Below are 23,345 nucleotides of genomic sequence, written 5' to 3'. Positions count from 1 at the left end.
AACCATAACCACATGCATTATTTTTGTATTTAATTCTAATTTTTTGATCCAATTTAATCAGCTTTGCATTCAAACTACATTTTCCTTTCATAAACTGAAAATAAATGTCTTTTGTAATTTTAGAATCCACATCATTTGGTTTCTTTTCCTTTTTCTTCACACAGGCTGCCTTTGCAGAATGGCATCATTATACCCTGACCCTCCCTGAAATGCCAGGACATGTCTGTTGGGATCCATTTATCCACATTCCTCTTTTTCCTGAAGGACATCATGAGGGAGGAGAAAAAGAATGCCAATGAGAACAAGAATCACATTGAGTAGCTTAAAAAGGTACCTGAGTTCAACAGAGGAGAAGTACTGTCACTATCAACTCTTCCCTTGATATCTTCCCAAGCAGAAATTAGAACATTACCATATATTTACAACTTCCAAAAACATTTAGCCACATTATCTCATTTGGGCCTCACCATAACATTATGACAAAGTCAAGAATAAAACATCTTTCTGTGTAGAATAAGGAAAAGGGATGTTCAGCATCTTCAGAAAGTACCAATGGAACCAGTCTGACCAAAGCAGAGCAACTGTGTTGTGACACAACAGAAATTAAGACTGGTGTGTTATGTGTGAATAAATTGTTGCTTCTCTACAATGAAATCTAAGTCTGGATTCAGTAATAAACAATGGGAGCTCTGCTTCCTCCTCAAAAAAGAATACTTTTCTTAGGCTCTATGAGGATGCCTAGATGAGCTTTAGGTCATCTGGGAAGTCTATCCATTTTATATAAGACAATGGGACCTCCAGGCCAAGATCTGGCAGATATCATGTAAAGCTTAAGAAAGGGGCCAAGTCTTCTCTCCTGTGGATGGAGTGAACTGCGTGTTAGCCAACCTCTTGCCCCACCCCCACCCCTCACCCCCCAGCCAGATCCACAGTGGTCTGCTCCAGGCCAGAGGTGAAGCAGGAAGCGTTCGGGTTGCTGCAGAACTTTGAATGTTTGACAGGCCTTAGCAACAGCCACAGCAGCCTTCAAGCCATACTTGGGGCTGGTTGGTCCTAAAGGAATTTTGTAGGGTTGTGACAACCCTCAAGAACTGAGACCAAGCCCTATGATTTTCCATGGGAATTGTTGATATGGGTTGCTATACTAGACTTTTTTCTATTCTATCAATTTGTGTGTATGTGTGTGTGTGTAGAACTTTTCCATCAGTGAAAAGCTGACTTTATGTGAGAAGAGAAAAAAAAGCTTATTATAAAGCTTTCTGGACTAATTGAAGAGAAATGTAAGCTACTTGAAAAAGTTAACCTTGTTCAAAAACAGCATGATGGCTTAATGTTGTCTTTATTTTTTCCCCTTTAATGTAGTGCTGGGTGAGGGTACATTGTGCCATTTACAAAAGTTCTTACAAGTTATCAAATATATCATACTTGAATTCACCCCTTCCACTGCTCTCCTTTACCCCCTCTTCCCTGATCCCTGGAATAGTTTTAGCAGGTATTGTTTTTGCATTTACATGCATGTGTACACATTTTTTTGCACTGTATTCACCCTCCTACCCCCTTTCCCTGCCACTCCCTCCCTCCCACTGGTGCCAATTCCCCACCCCCAGCATCTGTTGCACCCTCCTTTTCTCCAATTAGAAGAAAAAAAGATAAAATGAAAAACATGACATTTTTGCATGTTTGAGATAAAGGTAGCTACACAGGGAGTTTCCTTGTGATATTTCCATGTTTATGTGTACTATAACCCCAATTGGTTTATCGCCTTTAATTTCTATACTCATTCTTGTAGAGAGAGCATATCAACCATATTCAAGTTCTTAGTTTCCCTACCCCTCCTGTGCATGACCTCCTCTTAGTGTGACCAGTGTTTCATAATATTGCTGCATTTGTATTCCACATATCAGAGAGAACACCTGACTTTCTGCCTTCTGAGCCTGGCTACTTTCACTTAAGATAATGTTCTCCAGTTATATCCATTTACCTGTGAATGACAAAATTTCATTCTTTGTGGCTCAGTAAAATTCCATTGTATATAAATACCACATTTTCTTAATCTATTGGTCAGTACTCAGATACCTTGGCTGTTTCCATAGCTTAGCTATTGTGAATAATGCTGTTATACATGGGTGTGTAGGTGCCTTTGTTGTAAGCTGACTCGCATTCCTTTAGGGTAGATCCCTAGGAGTAGTATTGCTGGATCACATAGCAGTTCTATTTTTAGTTTTTTGAGGAGCCTCCATATTGTTTTCCATATTGGTTGTACAAGCTTATATTCCCACCAGCAGTCTATGACGGTTCCTTTTTCCCCCACATCCTTGCCAACATTATTTGTGGTAAGTGTTGTTGATGCTAGCTATTCTAACAGGAGTGAAGTGGAATCTTAATGTGGTTTTGATTTGCATTTCCTTTGTGGTCCCAGATTGGTGGAATTTTTTCATGTGTTTTTTAGCTGTCTGGACTTCTTTCTTTGAAAAGGCTCTGTTTAGTTCAGTTGCCCATTTCTTCATTGGGTCAATGATTTTTGGGTAGTTTATTTTTTTGAGCTCCCTGTATATTTTGGTTATCAGTTCCTTGTCTGATATATAGCTGGCAAAGATTTTCTCCCATTCTGTGCATAGCCTCTTCAATTTAGAAACCATTTCTTTTGTTGTGCAGAAGCTTCTTGATTTCATGTACTCCCATCTGTCAAACTTTTCTCTTAGTTGCTGAGCCAATTGAGTTCTACTGAGGAAGTCATTGCCTATGTCTATTGCTTCCAGTGTATTCCTGCTTTTTCCTGTGTTAGCTTCAAGGTTTCAGGTCTTATATTAAGGTCCTTGATCTACTTTGAGCTGATACTGGTACTGGGTGATGAACATGAATCTATTTTCAGATTTCTGCAGGCATAAATCCAGTTTTCCCAGCAATATTTGTTGAAGAGGCTGTCTTTGCAATGTGTATTTTTGGTGCCTTTGTCAAAAATTAGGTGGACTTAGTTGCATAGATTTATATCCGGGTCTTCTATTCTGTTCCACTGGTCTTCATATCTATTTTTGTGCCAATACCATGCTGTTTTTACTACTATGGTTCTGTATTATAGTTTGAAGTCGAGTACTGTGATACCTCCAGCATTGCTTTTTTTTTGCTGAGTATTGCCTTGGCTATTGGCAGTCTTTTGTGCTTCCAAATGAACTTGAGGGTTGATTTTTCAATCTCTGTGATGAATGTCCTTGGGCTTTTGATGGGAATTGCATTAAACATGTAGATTGTTTTTGGTAGTATAGCCATTTTTACTATGTTAATTCTACCAGTCCATGAGCATGGGAGATCTCATTTTCTGTAGTCTTCTTTGTTTCTTTCTTCAGTGGTTTTATAGTTTTTTCTTGTAGAAGTCATTCACATCCTTTGTTAAGCTTAATCCCAGGTATTTGATTTTTCTAAGGCTATTGTAAATGGAATTGTTTTCCTATATTCTTTCTCAATCTGTTCATTGTTGGCATATAGAAAGGCTACTGATTTTTGTAAATTGATTTTGTATCCTGCTATTTTGCTGAAGCAGCTTATGTTGAGTTTTTTGGTGGAGTTTTTCAGGTCTTTTAGGTATAAGATCATGTCATCTGTGAATAGGAATAGTTTGACTTCTTCCTTACCAATTTGTATTCCTTTTATTTCTCCTTCCTATCTTATTGCTCTGGCTAGGAATTCCAAGACTATGTTGAGTAAGAATGGGGAGAGTGGGCACTTTTATCTCATTTCTGACTTTAGGGGGAAATGGTTTCAGTTTTTCCCCATTAAGTATAATGTTGGCTATAAGTTTGTCATATACAGCCTTTATTATATTGAGGTACATTCCTTCTATTTCTAGTTTCATCAGAGCTTTTATCATGAAAGGATGTTGAATTTTATTGAAGGTTTTTCTGCAGCTATTGAGAAGATCAAGTGGTTTTTGCCTTTACTTCTGTTAATACGCTGTATTACATTTAACAATTTTCATATGTTGAACCATCTCTGCATCCCTGGGATGAAGCTGACTTGATCATAGTGTGTGAATTTTTTGATATGCTCTTGAATGTTGGTTGCCATTATTTCATTGAGGACTTTTGCATCTATGTTCATTAAAGAGATTGGCCTGTAATGCTTTTTGTTGTGTCCTGTCTAGTTTCAGGATGAATTCATAGAGTGAGTTTGGCAGTGTTCCTTCCCTTTCTATATTGTGGAAAAATTTAAGGAGTGTTGGCATTAGTTCTTCTTTAAAGGTCTGGTAGAATTCAGGGGAAAATCCATCCGGTCCTGGACTTTCTTTTTTGGGAGACTTGTTCATTGTTGAGTCAATTCATCATGTGTTATAGATCTGTTTAAGTGATTAGTATCCTCTTGGTTCAATTTTGGGTGGTCATATATATCTAGAAATTTGTCCACTTCTTCTAGATTTTCCAATTTATTTGAATATAGGTTTTCAAATTAGCCCTGATGATTTCCTGGATGTTTTGGTATTTGTTGTTATCTCCCCCTTTTCATTTCTGATTTTATTAATTTGGGTCTCTTCCCTTCTCATTTTAGTCAGATTTGCTAGGAGTTTGTCAATCTTGTTTATTTTTTCAAAAACCCAACATTTTCTTTTGTTGATGCTCCTTTTTTTTTGATCTCTTATTTCATTGATTTTGACCCTTGGATTTATGATTTCTCTCCTTCTGCTTGCTTTGGGTTTTGCTTGTTCTTGTTTTTCTAGGAGTTTGAGATGCAACATTAGGTCATTTATTTGAGATCTTTCTGTGTTTTGTTTTTTTTTTTTTTTTGATGTACACACTCATGGCTATAAACTTTCCTCTTAGGACTGCCTTTGCTGTGTCCCATGGGTTCTGATGGGTTGTGTTTTCATTTTCATTAAATTCTGGGAAACTTTTGATTTCCTCCTTTATTTATTCTATGACTGACTGATCGTTGAGCAATGTGTTATTAAGCCTCCAATTGTTTGAGTATTTTCTGTTGCTTCTTTTGTTGTTGAGTTCTAGTTCTATTGTGTTGTGGTCAGACAGAATGCAGGGGGTTATTTCAATTTTATATTTGTTAAGACTTGCTTTGTGCCCTAGGATATAATTTATTTTGGAGAAAGTTCCACAGGCTGCTGAGAAGAATGTATGTTGTGCTGTTGCAGGATGGAATACTCTTTAGACATCTGTCAGGTCCATTAGATCTATGATGTCATTCAATTCTAGAATTTCTTTGTTGATTCACCTACCTATTGGTGATAGAGGAGTATTAAAATCTCCAACTATCACTGAGTTGGAGTATAGCTGTGATTTTAAGTCCATTAGTGTATGTTATATGCACATCAACATTTTGTGCATATAAGTTGATAATTGTAATTTCCTCTTGATGTTATTGCTATTTCCTCTTGATGATTTCTCCTTTTATTTGTATGAAGTGTCCTTCTTTGTCTCTTCTGACTAATTTAGATTTGAAGTCCACCTTATCTGATATAAGTATTGCTACTTGTGCCTGTTTTTAGGGGCCATTTGCTTGGAAAATCTTCTTCTACCGTTCCAGTATCTTAGGACTAAAATTGTTTTCTTTTAATGCTCAGAATACTTCACTCCATGTCCTTCTGGATTTTAAGGTTTCTGTTGAGAAATCTGCTGTTATTTTCATGGCCTTAACATTTATATGTTATTTGATTTTTCTCTCTTGCAGCTTTCAATATTGCTTCCTTGTTCTCTGTGCTAGTTGTTTTAAGTATAAGATGCCATGAAGAGGTTATATTTTTTTCATGTCTGTTTGGTGTCCTGGAGGCTTCCTGTACCTGAGTGGGCATCTCTTCCTTGAGATTTGAGAAATTTTCTGCTATTATTTTGTTGAACATATTATGTATATCTTTAACTTGTACCTCTTCTTCTTCCATACCCATGATTCATAGGTTTGGTCTTTTGATGGAATCACAGCTCTTGAGTCTTTTGTCTAAGGATTCTTCTGTTTTTTCTTTAATATCTATTTTGTCTTTAGGCTCTGAAATTCTGTCTTCCACTCAGTCTAGTCTGCAGGAGTGGCTTTCGACTATAATTTTTATTTGATTTAAGGAAATTTTTATTTCCAGGATTTTTGTTTGATTCTTTTTTCTGAGATTTTCCATATCCTTGTTAAGCTCCTCTTTCATATCTTGTGCTGTCGTCTTTATTTCATATATCTCTTTTTGTATAATCTCCTTAGTTTTCATTTTGGAGTTTGTTGAAGTCCTCTCTGAGTTCACTTAGTTGTTTCTGTGTCTTCTCAAAAGGATTGTAAGGAGAAGTAAGGGAGAGAAGAAGAAAAGAGAAGAAAAAAAACATTAGGGCAAAGGAAGGAAAGTGGAGCAATAGGAGGCTAATCAAATTGGTGCTTGGACAGAATGGAAGAGGTAGGTAGGTAACAATAAAATGGAAGAAAAAAATGACACTTTTTACAAGGGCTTTGACCATGACACTGTCTCTTCTTAAGGGTGCTATGCCTGACTGCATGACAATGGATGTTACTCATCTCTATAGGACAGCTTTAGAGGGGTTGGCTCAGGGTGTTTTAACCCAGACTTCCCTTGGTGGGATGGGCCATCTGGTGCAGGCAGCTTCTCAGAATTGATCCTGCAAGGAGCTGATATATTAGCAGTCACTAGCCCCTTCCCTCTACAGGGCAGGCCTGTGAACTAGAATTGAAGACTGTCAGTTTTCAATTTCTCCAAGTTTCTCCCAGGCAGTGCAATGTGTAGTTTTCACCAGAGTGCTACTGAGTCACCCCACCCCTACACCAGCTAATTCATCTAAGCATTCTGCAACCCCCTCTGCCTCCAGGCAGAGGGGAAATGTTCCCTCCAGGCAGAGGGGAAACTGGTATTGGACCACCAGTTTTATCTGGATGCGGGTTCAATCAGTCCACTCAGCTGCACTAGACTATTTGGTTCCCTCTACAGCAAATGATATATCACACTCAGCTGGTGGACTTGCAGACTCAGTAGAGTGGGAATGGGTCAGCTCCAGGGAAGTGCAGGCAGATGATAGTCAGAGATTCTGTGTCCACACATATTATGGTGGGTCCAGGTTGTCCAGGTGCTTTTAGATCCCTTATTGCAGTTCTCTGTGTTGCATTTTTGCTGGTGGGGTTGCAGACTCACTTGGACGGAAATAGGTCAGCTTCAGGGAAGCACAGACTGCAGTCAGAGGTTCTGTGTCTGCATGTATTATGGTGGATCCAGGTCATCTCAGATGCTTGCAGATCTCTTTCTTCAGGTCTCTGCATTGCATTTTTGCTTTACCAGTCAAGATGGGAAGGAAATAAAGGGAAAAGAAAAGGAAAAGAAATGGGAAAAAGCAGCTTCCCAGCTGGTGGCCTAATAGACCAGTGGGCCCACAGCTGCCTGGATGTTATGCACTATAAAAAGCTAATTTAAGGGTCAAGCATTGAATATTATGTGCTCCCTATGTATTCGTGGCATCTTAGTTGGCACACAAACCAGGGTTACCTGATCCTTGCTGGAGTATTAGCTGAAATTGTGCAGGTCAAGGTCCCAGGGTGCTTCAGCTAGCTGCCATCTTTGTCTCTTAGTGTCATCTTTAAAGGAAGCCAACTTTGAGACAAGCCCAATAAAAGCACAGACTTTGAAGACAACCTATGAAAAGCTGGGAAGATCCATGTCTAAGCCTGAGGAAGTACCCTTTCTAGGAAAAGAACTGAAAGAAGAGAAATCTAAACATACTAAACAAGTTGAATGGATGGTACAAAAGTCAAAAATTATACAGTCCCTAGAAGATGAATCAAAATCTCTCAAATCAAAAGCAGCTAAAGCTGAAACAACCTTAAGAATACTTCTAATCAATGAAGCACAACATAAGGACTCAATGACAGATACTTTGAATTGAAAGTTCCAGCTTCAGGAAAGCTGCAAACAGCTTTTACAAGAAGCTGAAGTGTGGAAGGAACAAGTGAGTGAAGTTAATAAACAGAAAATAACACTTAAGACTGTGGCACAGGCAGCACAAGTTCAAAATGATGATGAAGATCACATCAGGTCTCTAGCTGAACATTTGCTAAAGATTAAAGTCTGGGCTGTTCGTGGAGAAGACATAACATATGATTGTAACTTGGAATTAGAAATGAAGAGTGGATCTGAAAACAGTGCTCACCTACATAATCAGTCACAAGGAGCTTTAGAGAAACTGATGTATGCTTTGAAATTAAATGCTTTTAAAAAAAATCTTAAACAGAGAAAGAACCTAAATATATAGGTTCAGTTGTGTGAAGTAGATAGAACAAAGGAAGACTTTACAGAGCATATTAATAATCTCCAGATTGAACAAATCATTTTACAATCAGAAAATACATGGCTTGAAATTGAGAATAATCTTCAGGGGAATGTTAAAAAAATGAAGAACTGAATGAAGGAAATGAAATGAAATTCTAAAGGAAATTAATGGTAGAAGACCATTACCAGTGAGACACAGAGAAGAAACTTTCCAAAGTAGAAGAAAAGATCAGCCATGTAGCTGAAGACCTGGAGACCTAAAAAAATAAAGGCAGCCAGAGAGCTTGAAGAAAAAATGGACAGAACAAATCATTCTTATCAAAGGCAGATTATTTTCTATGAAAAAAACTCATTTTAATTGGTTGGTAGCCCATGCTGCTGAAAAACAACTCAAATATTTTAGGAAATCAAATGCTAGCAAGAGACAAAATTTAAATGGTGTTTGATTTTGAACTTTAGAAAAAAAAATCCTCATGCATTTGGTATTTCAAATACACCATGTGGCAAAGAGCATTTTTCACATGGTTCCTTACCATTGGGTCAACCTTCATCTGAAAGGAAAGCTTTTTTCTCTCCAATGTTGTGGGAAGATCCACTCAGACCCCTACCTTTGCTTCCACAGGGAGGAGGAAAAGGCTCAAGAAGCCTGGAAAATCTTCTGGATCATCAGATTACTAATGAAAAAGGAGAATCAAGCTATGATAGCCTAATGGGACCTCTTGAGATTGGATCCCTGTCCCATACATTCAAACAGGATAAAAGGATGATGATCCCTCCATCAGGCCAACCATATACTAATCCAGCTCTTACTCCACAGAGGCAAGACAGATTTTATTCTGATTCTGGTAAACAAGCTAGAACTTTTTTGGATAGAGAAGTGTCTTCAGAAAAGAAATCCAGTAGAAATAAAACCAAAGGTAACCTTGATAATTCAAAAGTGCGTAATTCAACTCTGCCTACCAAAAGCACATTAATGGGCCTTGATTTTGTTCTTCCAATCAGAGGTCCATTGTTCCTGGTGGATTCAAGGAGCTAGTTCATGAGAAGAAGACCTCCTTTTCTTCCCCAGCCTCCTCCAGCAAACATACCTGGAGCTTATTAAGAATCTTTTCCACCAAGAAATGAGTCACCAATGGATCCAAGGAGCCAGTTCATGAGAAGAGAGTCTCCTTTTCCTCCACCTGCTCCGGGAAACTAGTCTGGAGCTTTTCCACCAAGCAATGTGCTCCCATTGGATCCAAGGAGCAAGTTCAAGAGAGAAGAGCTTACTTTTCCTCTTTCACCTCCTCCAGAAAACATAACTGGAGCTTCTCAGGATTCTTCTCCACCAGGGGGTGAGTCCCCAATGGATCCTAGTAGCTAGTTCATGAGAACAGGGCTTCCTTTCCCAACTCCACTTCCTCCAGGAAATATATTTGGTGCTTCTCAAGATTCCTTTCCATCAGAGGAAGACTCCCCAGTGGATCCAAGGAGTGAGTTCATGAGATGAGGGCTTGCATTTCCTCCAGTTCCTCCAGGAAATATAGCTGAGGCCTCTAAAGCTTATTTTCTAAAAGGAGATGAGTCCCCAACTGGATCCAAGGAGCCAATTCATGAGAAGAGGGCCTACTATTCTTCTTCCACCTACTCTAGGAAACATATCCAGAGGTTCTCAAGATTCTTTTACACCAGAGAATGAGCTCCTAATGGATCCAAATAGCCTGTTCAAGATAAAAGGGACTCCTTTTTCTCCACAAACATATGTGGAGCTTCCCAAGATTCGTTTTGGCGAGGGGATGTGTTCCCAATGGACAAAGGTACCAGTTCATGATTGTTGGGCCTCGGTTGCCATCTTCACTTCTTCCAGGAAACATATCTGAAGATCTCAAGATCCTTTCTACCAAGGGATGTGTTAACAATGGACAAAGGAGATAGTTCATAAGATAATGGCTTCCTTTTCCTTCACTTCCTGCAGGAAACATATCAGTAGCTACTCAAGACTGTTTAGCACCAGGGGATAAGTGCCAATGGGTCAAAGGAGACAGTTCATGAGCGTAAGGACTATTCCTCCTGCATCTCATCCAGGAAACATAACTGGAGCTTCTAAGGATTGATTTCCACGAAGGAATGAGTTGGCAGTGGATCCAACTAACAAGTTCATGAGAAGAGCATCTCCTTTTCTTCCTCCATCTCCTTAGGGAAACATATCTGGAACTTCTCAAGATTCTTTTCCACCAGGGCATGAATCCCCAATGGATGGAAAGGAACAACTCCATAAGAAAGGGCCTCCTTCCCTCTACCTCCTCGAGAAAATATATCTGAAGCTTTCCAAGATTATTTTCCACCAGGAGATGGGAACCCAAAAGATCCAAGGAGCCAGGACATGGGAGGAGGGCTTCATATTCCACCACTAGCTCCACCAGGAACATATCTGGAGCTTCCAATGATCCTTTAATACCAGGGAATGATTCCCCAATGGATCCAAAAGGCTAGTTCATGAGGAAAGCTCCTCCTTTCCCTCTATGTACTCCAGGAAACATACGTGGAGCTTCACAAGAATTTTCTCCACTAAGGGATGTATTCCCAATGGAGCAAGGATCCAGTTCATAAGAGAAGGGCCTCCTATTTCTCCTCCCCATCCTCCAGGAAACATATCTGGAGCTTCTCAAGATTCTTTTCCAGCAGGGGTTGAGTCCCCAGTGGATCCAAGGAGCCAGTTCATGACAAATGGGATTTCTATTTCACCACCCTCTCCAGGAAACAGATCAGAGCTTCTCAATCTTGTGTTCCCCCAGGGATAAGGCCTCAATGGATCCAAGGAATTAATTCATGCAAAGAGGAGCTCCATTTCCTCCACCTCCTCAAGGAAGCAAATCTTCAGTTTCTCAAAATTCTTTTCTACAAAGGGATGTATTCCCAATGGACCAAGGGCCACTTCATGAGAGTAGAGCCTCCTTTTCTTCTTCCATCTCCTCCAGGAAACATATCTGGAGCTTCTCAAGATTGTTTTCCACCAGTGGATGGTTTCAAGGAGCCACTTCATGAGAAGAGTGCCTCCTTTTCCTCCACTTTCTGCAGGAAACATATCTCAAGCTTCTCAAGATTCATTTACACCAGGTGATGAATGCTCAATAATCCAAGGGGAAAGTTCATAAGAAGAGGGCCTCTATTTCCTCAACCTTCTACAGAAAAGCTATCTGTAACTTCACAAGACACTTTTCCATCAGGCAATGAGTCCTCATAGTATCCACAGAGGCACTTTAAGAGAAACGGGCCTTCCCCCCCCACCCGACCACGTCTTCCAGGAAATATCTGCAGTATCTAAACATTCTTTTCCACAAGGGGATGAGTCCCCAGTGGATCCAAGGAGCCAGTTCATAAGAAATGGGCATTCTTTCCCTGCACCACCTCCAGGAAACAGACTGGAGCTTCTTAATATTGTGTTCCAAAGGGGATGGGGCACCAAGAGATCCAAGGAATCAGTTCATGAGAAGAGGGCCTCCTTTACCTCCACCAGCAACTCCAGAAAACATACCTGGAGCTTTTCAAGATTCTTTTCCAACAGGAGATAAATCCCCACTGGGTCCAAAGGTCCAGTTCAGGAGAAGAAGGCCTCATTTTCCTCTTCCTCCTCCAGGAAACATCTGGAGCTCCTTAAGATTCTTTATCACCAAGGGATATGTTCCCAATGGACTAAGGAGCCAGTTTATGAGTGGAGGGCCTCCTTTCCCTCTTCCACCTCCTCCAGGAAACATCTGGAGCTTCTCAAGATTCTTTTCCAACAAGGAATGTGTCCCCAGTGGATCCAAGGAGATAGTTGGTGAGAAGAAGACCACCTGTTTCTCCACCTTCTCCAGAAAACAAGTATGGAACCTCTCAAGAATCTTTTCCACCAAGGGATGTGTTGCAAATGGAACAAGGAGCCACTGCATGCTTGGAGAGCCTCCTTTTCCTCCACTTCCTCCCTAAAAAAATGAATCTGGAACATCTCATGATTATTTTCCACCCTCAGATGAGTCACCAATGGATCTAAGGAGTCAGTTCATAAGAGGAGGGTCTCCTTTTCCTCCACCTAATCCAGATAATATACATGAGCTTTGCAAGAATCTTCTCCAATAGCAGATGAGCTCCCAATGGATGCAAGGAGACAGTTCATGAGACATGTAGTTTCTTTTCCTTCATCTCCTCCAGGAAACACACTGGAGCTTTTCAACAAGGGGATGAGGACCCAATGTGTCCAAGGAACAACTTCCTGTGATTAGGGCCTCCATTTCCTGCACTTCATCCAGGAAAAATGTTGGAGATTCTCAAGATTCTTTTCCACCAGGGGAAGAGTCCACAATGGATCCATGTAGCCAGCTAATGAGAAGAGGGTCTCTTATTCCTCCATCTCCTCCAGGATACAACCAGGAGCTCATTGAGATTCTTCCCACCAGAGAATAAGTTCCCAATTGATACAAGGAACCAGTTCATGAGAAGAGGGCCTCCTTTTCCTCTTCCACCTCCTCCAGGAAACATATTTGGAGCTTCTCAAAGACTCTTTTCAACGTTGGGATGAGTTCTCAATGAATCCAAGAAGCCATTTCATGAGACAAAGGCCTCCTATTCCTCCTGCAATTTCTCCAGGAAACATATCTGGAGCTTCTAAGAATTCTTTTCTACCATGGAATGAGTCCCCAATGGATTCAAGTAGCCAGTTTGTGAGAGGAGGGCCTCCTTTTCCTCCTCCACTTTGTCCAAGAAACATATCTGGAGCTTCTGAAAATCTTTTCCACCAGATGATGAGTCCAAAATGAATCCAAGTAGCTGATTCATGATAAGAGGGGCTACATTTCTCCAGCTCCTCTAGGAAACATATCTGTATCTTCTCAAGGTACTTTTCAACCAGGGGATGAGTACCAATGGATCCAAGGAAACAGTTCAGGAAAAGAGGACCTCCATTTCCTCCACAACTTACTCCAGCAAATATTTCTGAAGCTGCTGAGAATCCTTTTCACCAGGGGATGTGTTCCCAATGGATCTACGGACACAGTTCATAAGAAGAGGCGCTCCCTTCCTCCTTGTCCTCTTCCAGGAAACATATCTGAAGATTCTCAAGATCTTTCCTACTAGGGAATGAGTCCTCAATTGATAAGCAGACAGTTCATGAGAAGAAGGCATCCTTTTCCTCCATAGACTAAGGAAACATATCTGTAGCTCTTCAAGATTCTTTTGCATGAGATCAGTCCCAGTGGATACAAGGAGTCAGTTCATGATGAGAGAGGCTGCTCCTCCACCTTCTTCAGGATACACATTGGAAGCTTCCACCATCCTTTTCCACCAAGGGATGAGTCACTAATGGATCAAAGGAGCCAGTTCATATGAGGAATGCCTCCTTTTTTGTCCTCCACCTCCTCTTGCAAACATATCTGGAACATCTCAAGATTCTTTCCCACCAGGACATGAATCACCAAAGGCTTGAAGGAACCACTCCATGAGAAAGGGCCTCCTTTTCCTCTACCTCCTCCAGGAAACATACCTGAAGCTTTTCAAGATTATTTTCCACCAGGAGATGGGTCCCCAGTGGATCCAAGGAGCCAGTTCATCAAAGGAAGACCTAATATTCCTCCTCCAACTCCTCCAGAAAACATATCTGGAGCCTCTAATGATTCTTTTATACCAGGGAATTTTCCCCCCAATGGATCCAAAAGGCCAGCTTATGAGAAGAGTGACTCCTTTCCCTCTATACACTTCAGGAAACAAATGTGGAGTTTCACAAGATTTTTTCCCAACAAGGGGTGTGTTCTCAATGGAACAAGGAGTCAGTTCATGAGAGAAGGACCTCCTATTCCTCTTCTACCTCCTCCAGAAAATATATCTGTAGATTCTCAAGATTCTTTTCACCAGTTTATTGGCTCCCCAATAAATTAAAGAGCCAGTTCATGAGAGGAGGGCCACATTTTTCTCTTCCAACTGCTCTAGGAAACGTATCTGGAGCATCATAAGATTCTTTCTATCAAGGGTGGTGGTCCCAATGGAACAAGGAGACAGTTCATGAGAGGAGGGTATTCTACTCCTTCTCCTCCAAGAAACATATCTGGAGCTTCTCAAGTTTGTCTTCCATCAGGGATGAGTCCACAATGGATCCAAGAGGCCAGTTCCTGAGACACAGGCCTTCTCTTTTGCCACCTTGTCCAAGAAACAGATTGAAACTTCTAATAATTGTGTTCCAACAGCAGATGAAGACTGGTGGATTCCTTGGACAATGGATCAAAGGAATCAGTTCATGAGAAGAGGGGTTCCATTTCCTTCATCTCCTCCAGGAAACATATCTTGAGTTTATCAAAGTTCGTTTCTTCCAAGGAATGTGTTCTCAATCAACCAAGGGTCATTTCATAAGAGCCTCCTTTTATGTTTCCATCTCCTCCAGGTATCATATCTGGAACTTCTCAACATTCTGTTTGACCAGGGGATGGGTTTCCATTAGATTCAAAAAGCCAGTTCATTAAAAGAGGGGCTTAATTTCCTCTGTCTTCTCCAGGAAACAAATCTTGAGTTTGTCAAAATTCTTTTCTACTAGAGGATGTGTTCCCAATGAGTCAAGGGCCAATTCATGAGAGAAGGGACTCCTTTTCCTTTTCCACCTCCTCCAGGAAAAATATCTGGAACTTCTCAAGATTTTCCACCAGGAGATTAGTCCCCAATGGATCCATGAGCCACTTCATGAGAAAGGGGCATCCTTTTTTTCCATATAATTAGAAAACATATCTGGAGCTTCTAAAGATATTTTTGCACAAGGGGATGAGTCCCAGTGAATCCATGGAACCAGTTCATGAGAAGAGGACCTCCTTTTTCTCCACCTTCTCCCAGGACACATATCTGTAGCTACTCAAGACTGTTTTCCACCAGGGATAAGTCCACAGTGTATCCAAGGAGCCAGTTCATGAGAAGATGACCTCTTATTCCTCCTATACCTCTTCCAGGAAGCATATCTGGAGCTTCAAATGATTATTTTTCCATAAGGGAATGTGTCACCAATGGATACAAGTAGCCAGTTCATGAGAAGATGGTATCATTTTCTTCTTCTCCCTCCTCCAGAAAATATATTTGGAGCTTGTCAAGATTCCTTTACATCAGGGGTTCTGCCTGAATGGACCCAAGGAGCAAGTTCATGAAAAAGGGGCCTCCTTTTTCTCCATATCTCAGGAAACATATCTAAACCATCTCAAGATTTTTTTTTAATACATGAGCGTATGAGTCCCAGAGGAACCAAGTAGCCAGTTCATGAGAAGAGGGCCTCCTTTTCCTCCACCTCCTCAAAGAAACATATCTGAAGCTCACACCATTCTCTTCTACCAAGAGATATGTTCCCAATGGACTGTAGAGACATTTTATAAGAGCAGAGACTTCTTTTCCTCCTCTACCTCCTCTAGGAAACATACCTGGAGAATCTCAAGATCCTTTTCCACCAGTGGATGAGTCACTAATGATCGAAGGAGCCAGTGCATGTGAGGAGAGGCCTCCTTTTCCTCCTCCACCTCCTCTTGGAAACATATCTAGAACTTCTCAAGATTCTTTTCCACCAGGGCATGAATTCCCAAAGGATCAAAGGAACCACTCCATAAGAAAGGGACTCCTTTTCCTCTACCTCCTCCAGGAAACATATCTGAAGCTTTTCAAGATTATTTTCCACCAGGAGATGGGTCTCCAATGGATCCAAAGAGCCTTCCTCATATTCCTCCTCCAACTCCTCCAGAAAATATCTGGAGCATCTAACAATTCTTTTATACCAGGGAATGTTTCCCCCAGTGGATCCAAAAGACCAGTTCAGGAGAAGAGTGCCTCCTTTCCCTCTATGTACTTCAAGAAATATATGTGGAGCTTCACAAGATTTCTTTCCTCCATGGGATTTGTTCCCAATGGGACTAAGAGCCAGTTCATGAGAAGGGCCTCCTATTCCTCCTCCACCTCCTTTAGGAAACATATCTGGTGCATCTCAAGGTCTTTTCCACCAGGAAATGAGTCACCAATAGATTCAAGGAGCCACTTCATGAGAAATGGGCCCTTTATCCCACACCTCCAGGAAACAATTAGAGCTTTATCAATATTGTGTTCCACCAGGGGATGAGGCCTCAATGGATCCAAGGAATCAGTTCTGAGAAGAGGGTCTCCATTTCCTCCACCTCCTCCAGGAAATATATATTCCTGGATATAAGGAGCCAGTTTCTCAAAGTTCTTTTCTACCAAGGGATGTGTTCCCAATGGACAAAGTGCCAGATCATGAGAGTTGGGCCTTCTTTTCCTCTTCCACCTCCTCCAGGAAACATATCTGGAACTTCTCAAGATTGTCTTCCACCAGTGGGTGGGTCCATATTGGATTCAAGGAGACAGTTCAAAAGAAAAGTGCCTCCTTCTCTAACACTTCCAAGAAGAAACATATCTGGAGCTTCTCCAGGTTTGTTTCCACCAGGTAAGGAGTCCTCAATAAACCGAGGGGCTTGTTCATAACAAGAGGTGTCCACTTCATCAGCTTCACCAGGAATCTTATCTATATCTTCAGAAGACACTTTTTTTCCATCAAGTAATGAGTCCTCATAGTATCCACAGAGCCAGTTCATGAGAAATGGGCTTGCTTTTCCAGCACCTCCTCCAGGAAACAGATCGGAGCTTCTCAATATTATGTTCAACTAGGGGATGGAACCTCAATGGATCCAAGGAATCAGTTCATGTGGAGAGGGGCTCAATTTCCTCCACCTTCTCCAGGAAACATATCATGAGTTTCTCAAGATTCTATTCTACCAAGAGATGTGTTCCCAATGGAATAAGGGCCAGTTCATGAGAGTAGGACCTCCTTTCCCTCTCCCACCTCCTACAGGAAATGTATCTGGAGATTCTCAAGATTCTTTTCCACCAGGGAATGAGTCCTGAAAGGATCCATGAGCCAGTTCATGAGAAGGGGCCACCTTTTCCTCCATAAATTCAGGAAACATATCTGGACCATCTCAAGATTCTTTTGCATGAGAGTATGAGTCCCAGTGGATACAAGGAGCCAGTTCATAAGAAGAGGGCCTCCTTTTTCTTAGCACCTCCAGGAGACATATCTGAAGCTCACACTATTCTCATCTACTGAAGGATGTGTTTCCAATGGACTATGGAAACTTTTCCTCCTCTAACTACTCCAGGAAACATATCTGGAGTGTCTCAAGATTCTTTCCACCAGTGGATGAGTCACTAATGTACCAAAGGAGCCAGTGCATGTGAGGAGAGGCCTCCTTTTCCTCCCCCACCTCCTCTTGCAAACATTATCTGGAACATCTCAAGATTCTTTCCCACCAGGGCATGAATCACCAAAGGTTCGAAGGAATCGCTCCATGAGAAAGAGACTCCTTTTCCTCTACCTCCTCCAGGAAACATATTTAAAGCTTTTCAAGATTATTTTCCACCAGGAGATGGGTCCCCAACAGGACCAAGGAACCAGTTCATGAGAGGAAAGCCTCATTTTCCTCCTCCAGGAATCATATCTGGAGCCTTTAATGATTCTTTTATACCAGGGAATTTTCCCCCAATAGATCCAAAAGGCCAGTTTATGAGAAGAGTGCCTCCTTTCCCTCTATGTACTCCAGGAAACAAATGTGGAGCTTCACAAGATTTTTTTCCACCAAGGGATGTGTTCTCAATGGAACAAGAAGCCAGTTCATGTGAGAAGGACCTCCTAATCCTCCTCACCTCCTCTAAGAAATATATCTTATATTCTCATGATTCTTTCCACCATGAGATGGCTCCCCAATGGACTAAGGAGCCAGCTCATGAGAGGAGGGCTGCATTTTTCTCTTCCAACTGCTCTAGGAAACGTATCTGGCCTTCATAAGATTCTTTTCCATCAAGGGTTGTGTTCCAGGGATTCCAAGATGGCAGCTAGAGGGAGGAAGAAGAAAGTGAGCCTCCTATAGTGAAATCTTGGAGAGATGCTGGAGACACATTATGCAGGCATAATCACGGAGAAGAGGCATAACTTTGACCCCTCCACACCTCCAACCAGCGCAGAGACTCTCCACTTCAGGTTAAACAGAGAAACCAGGAGAGTCCCCGGGCTGCCAGTCGCTGGTGCCCAGACGTCTTGGGAAGACACGGACCAGGTGAGCTTTGTGGTACCATGGTACTCCCACAGACAAGCCTGGGCCAGAGCAGCATAGCCCCCTGGACAGACTGACCTCCACCCAGAGAAAAAAAGAGAAACTGAGTAATAAGCAATAAGAACAAATAAGACACGCAGGAAAGAGGGTGGGGCGCACTGAGCGCCGAAGATTGGGGGAAGGGAATCCTTCCTGGGACTGTAAATAAACAAGCCAGGCAGGCCGGAGAGCCTCTGGTGGGAGCGGGGACACACACCCAGCAACCAGGAGTGGGAAAGCTTGTGAGAGTGGCAGAGGGAGGAAAACTCCACAGGAGAGGAGGGAAGACCCACTTCCCACGTGAGCTGTAAACAAACATGGCAGCTGGCAGGAGCAGCAGCACCGCCCAGTAATGAGGAGGAGGAAAGCCTATGAAAGCAGAGGTGGGAAGAGAACTGCACAGGAGAGGGGGGAAGACCCACCTCCCACATGAACTGTAAATAAACATGCAGGCCTGAGAATGCAGGTGCAGTGTCACCCTTCCCAGTGCTTGGAAAGGAGAAAGCTTGTAGCAGAGGCTCACGCACAGGAGAAATCTGAGCAAACAAAGCCTGCAGGGCAAGGTGAGTGCTAAGCTCACCCCAGAGATCTGCATGAATAACACCTCCAGCAACAGCAGGCTGACAGCAGCAGGCAGGCAAGCCACAGTTGCAGATACCACTCTCAGAACTGTCTCCAAACTTTTTTTTTTCTTTGTCTCCCTACCTTTGATGAGAGAACAACTGAATTACACCTGCAAGCTGAAAAACTTACTGAAACTGTATTGCATTTGAACTTGGGACACTTGGTGGGGTTTTTTGTGTGTGTATGTGTGTGTGTAGTTTTGTTCTACTTTATGCGTCCCCTTTGATGAGACAACTACAGAACAACATCTGAGGCATCATCTCCAGGACTGGAGACTAAGACTTCACTGCATTTGAACTTGGAGGTTTTTTGGTTTTTTTGGTTTTTTTTAATTTTCTATTTTTTCATTTTATTTTAATACATTTTTATAAATAGATTTTTCTTTCATTTATTTATTTTTAATTTTTATTCTTACCTATTTTTTTTTTTTGATTTTCAATCAGTCTCTCTAATGTCTGTTCAGCTTACTGTCGATTAGTACACTAAAGCTCCCTGTTTATACCTTTGAAATCTTCTTGTCTGACACCTTGCTCTGTTTTCTCCCTCCAGTCTGTGTATTTGTTTTCCCATTTCTTTAACTTCTTGCTTTCCATCTCAGCTCACCCTTCCATTCTAAATATTACCATGGTTATTATTACAAGCTAGAAAATACTTAATTGCACACAGTACAGGGACAGTAACAACACCAAAGACAATGAAGGGAAGGCAGAAAAAAACAGGGAAACCAGTTTCCCCACAGCAAAAAATTAGTACAGAAATCAGAGGGGAAGGAAGAAAACAGAAAGTCAGATCCAGACTCCAACAAAATGAAGATAAACTATGCCAAAGGACCCAATGAAGCCCACAAGAATAATTTAAAAGAAGACATACTACAGGTACTCAATGAGAATTTTATAGACATGATACTGGATAGGGTCAACCAAAATGTACAGGAGACACTCAAGAAATTCCAAGACAACAAAAATAGAGAATTTGAAAAAGCAAAAGAAGAAATAAAGGAAACCATAGAAGCACTGTATAAACACCAAAGTGAAAGAGAGAACACGATGAATAAACAGATAAATGAACTCAGGACAAAAATAGACAACATTAAAGAGGAAACCAGCCAGGATATGGAAAACCTCAGAAAAAACAACGAAAAACAACTGCAAAACAAAACGGAAGGCCAATCCAGTAGAATAGAATAAACAGAAGACAGAATCTCAGAAATTGAAGATGAAATGGTAATTAAAGGAAAAACTGAAGAACTATTAATTAAATAACTCAAGACCTGTGAAAGAAAATGCAAGAACTCACTGACTCCATCAAAAGACCAAACTTGAGAATCATGGGCATCGAAGAAGGAGAAGAGGTGCAAGTGAAGGGAATGCGTAATATATTTAACAAAATAATAACGGAAAATTTCCCAAATCTAGAGAAAGATATACCCATACAGATGCAAGAGGCCTCCAGGACACCAAACAGACCAGATTAAAATAGAACTACCCCATGACATATCATCATTAAAACAACAAGTTCAGAAACTAAGGAAAGAATATTGAAGGCTGTAAGAGAGAAAAAACAAGTAACATACAAAGGTAAACCCATCAAAATCACAGCAGACTTCTCAACAGAAACATTAAAAGCAAGAAGAGCGTGGGGTAAGATCTTCCGGGCACTGAATGAAAATAACTTCAACCCCAGGATACTCTACCCAGCAAAGCTATCATTCAAAATAGATGGAGCAATAAAAGTCTTCCATGATAAGCAGAAACTAAAACAATATGTGACCACAAAGCCACCATTACAAAGGATTCTTCAAGGGATTCTGCACACAGAAAGTGAAACCCAACTTAACCATGAAAAGACAGGCAGCACCAAACCACAGGAACAGAAAAAGCAAGACAGTAGAGAGTAACCTCAACTTAGGTACATGCAATCAAACCTTCAAACAAGACAACTAAATGACAGGAATCACCACATACCCATCAGTACTAATGCTTAATGTTAACGGACTTAATTCACCCATCAAAAGGCACCGCTTAATGAAATGGATTAAAAAGGAAGATCCAACAATTTGTTGCTTACAGGACACCCATCTCACCGACATAAATAAGCATAGGCTAAGGATGAAAGGATGGAAGAAGATTTACCAAGCCAATGGCCCCTGAAAACAGGCAGGAGTAGCAATACTTATCTCAGACAAAGTAGACTTCAAACCTACATTGATCAAATGAGATAAAGAAGGACATTCCATACTAATAAAGGGGGAAATAGACCAAAAGGAAATAATAATTATCAACCTGTATGCACCCAATGTCAACGCATCCAATTTCATCAAACATACCCTGAAAGACCTAAAAGCATACATAAACTCCAACACAGTGGTTGTGGGAGACTTTAACACCCCATTATCATCAATAGATAGGTCATCCAAACGAAAAATCCCCATAAATCCAAGATCTAAAATATGCAATAGATCAAATGGACCTAGTTGATGTCTTCAGAACATTTCATCCAACTTCTAAACAATATACATTCTTCTCAGCAGCCCATGGAACCTTCTCCAAAATAGATTATATCCTAGGGCACAAAGCAAGTCTCAGCAAATATAAGAAAACAGAAATTATACCGTGCATACTATCTGATCACAATGCAGTAAAAGTAGAACTCAACAACAAAAGTAAAGACAAAAAATATGCAAACAGCTGGAAACTAAATAACTCATTACTTAATGAACAATGGATCATTGATGAAATAAAGAGGAAATTAAAAAGATCCTGCAAGTCAATGAAAATGAAAACACAACCTACCGGAATCTATGGGACACAGCTAAGGCAGTCCTGAGAGGAAAGTTTATAGCCATGAGTGCATATATTAAAAAGATTGAAAGATCCCAAATCAATGACCTAATGATACATCTCAAACTCCTAGAAAAACAAGAACAAGCATATCCCAAAACAAATAGAAGGAGAGAAATAATAAAAATAAGAGCTGAAATCAACAAAATAGAAATCAGAAAAACCATACAAAGAATTAATGAAACAAAAATTTGGTTCTTTGAAAAAATAAACAAGATCGATAGACCCCTGGCAAACCTGACTAAAATGAGGAGAGAAAAAACCCAAATTAGTAGAATCAGGAATGCAAAAGGGGAGATAACAACAAACACCATGGATGTCCAGGAAATCATCAGAGACTACTTTGAGAACCTATATTCAAATAAATTTGAAAATCTAAAAGAAATGGACAGATTTCTAGATACATATGATCATCCAAAACTGAACCAAGAGGAAATTAATCACCTGAATAGATCTATAACACAAAATGAAATTGAAGCAGCAATCAAGAGTCTCCCCCAAAAGAAAAGTCCAGGACCTCATGGATTCTCTGCTGAATTCTATCAGACCTTTAAAGAAGAACTGATACCAACCCTCCTTAAACTGTTCCACGTAATAGAAAGAGAAGGAAAACTGCCAAACACATTTTATGAAGCCAGTATTACACTTATCCCAAAACCAGGTAAAGACACCTCCAAAAAGGAGAACTATAGGCCAATCTCCTTAATGAACATTGATGCAAAAATCCTCAACAAAATAATGGCAAGCCGAATTCAACATCACATCAAAAAGATTATTCACCACGACCAAGTAGGCTTCATCCCAGGGATGCAGGGGTGATTCAACATACGAAAATCAATAAACGTAATAAACCACATTAATAGAAACAAAGACAAAAACCACTTGATCATCTCAATAGATGCAGAAAAAGCCTTTGATAAGATCCAACACCATTTCATGATAAAAGCTCTAAGAAAACTAGGAATAGAAGGAAAGTACCTCAACATTATAAAAGCTATATATGACAAACCTACAGCCAGCATTATACTTAATGGAGAAAAATTGAAACCATTCCCTCTAAAATCAGGAACCAGACAAGGATGCCCACTATCTCCTATCCTATTCAACATAGTACTGGAATTCCTAGCCAGAGCAATTAGGCAAGAAGAAGGAATAAAAGGAATACAAATAGGTAAAGAAACTGTCCAAATGTCCCTATTTGCAGATGACATGATCCTATACCTTAAAGACCCAAAAAACTCTACTCAGAAGCTTCTAGACATCATCAATAGCTATAGCAAGGTAGCAGGATATAAAATCAACATAGAAAAATCATTAGCATTTCTATATACTAATAATGAGCAAACTGAAAAAGAATGTATGAAAACAATTCCATTTACAATAGCCTCAAAAAAAATCAAATACCTAGGTGTAAACCTAACAAAAGATGTGAAAGACCTCTACAAGGAAAACTATAAACTTCTGAAGAAAGAGATTGAGGAAGACTATAGAAAGTGGAGAGATCTC

The 23,345-nt window shown here is 40.6% G+C and overlaps 1 protein-coding gene and 1 pseudogene across 1 annotated transcript in view; both read left to right on the top strand.

Moving 5' to 3' along the window:
- The window catches only part of St6galnac5 (ST6 N-acetylgalactosaminide alpha-2,6-sialyltransferase 5), a 200,161-nt gene extending 198,685 nt beyond the window's left edge, over nucleotides 1–1,476 (top strand). The window contains exon 5 of the mRNA XM_074079736.1: nucleotides 165–1,476. Coding sequence (XP_073935837.1) covers nucleotides 165–198 — 34 coding nt within the window. The 3' untranslated portion in view covers nucleotides 199–1,476. The remainder of the gene's footprint in view (nucleotides 1–164) is intronic.
- A 4,885-nt stretch (nucleotides 1,477–6,361) lies between these two features.
- On the top strand, nucleotides 6,362–12,476 carry LOC141424878 (melanoma inhibitory activity protein 2-like; annotated as a pseudogene).
- The last annotated feature ends 10,869 nt before the right edge of the window (nucleotides 12,477–23,345 follow it).

This window comes from Castor canadensis, chromosome 7 (assembly GCF_047511655.1).
Source record: "Castor canadensis chromosome 7, mCasCan1.hap1v2, whole genome shotgun sequence".
In the NCBI taxonomy this organism is placed as follows: domain Eukaryota; kingdom Metazoa; phylum Chordata; class Mammalia; order Rodentia; family Castoridae; genus Castor; species Castor canadensis.
This window is presented reverse-complemented; position numbering and strand designations above follow the sequence as displayed.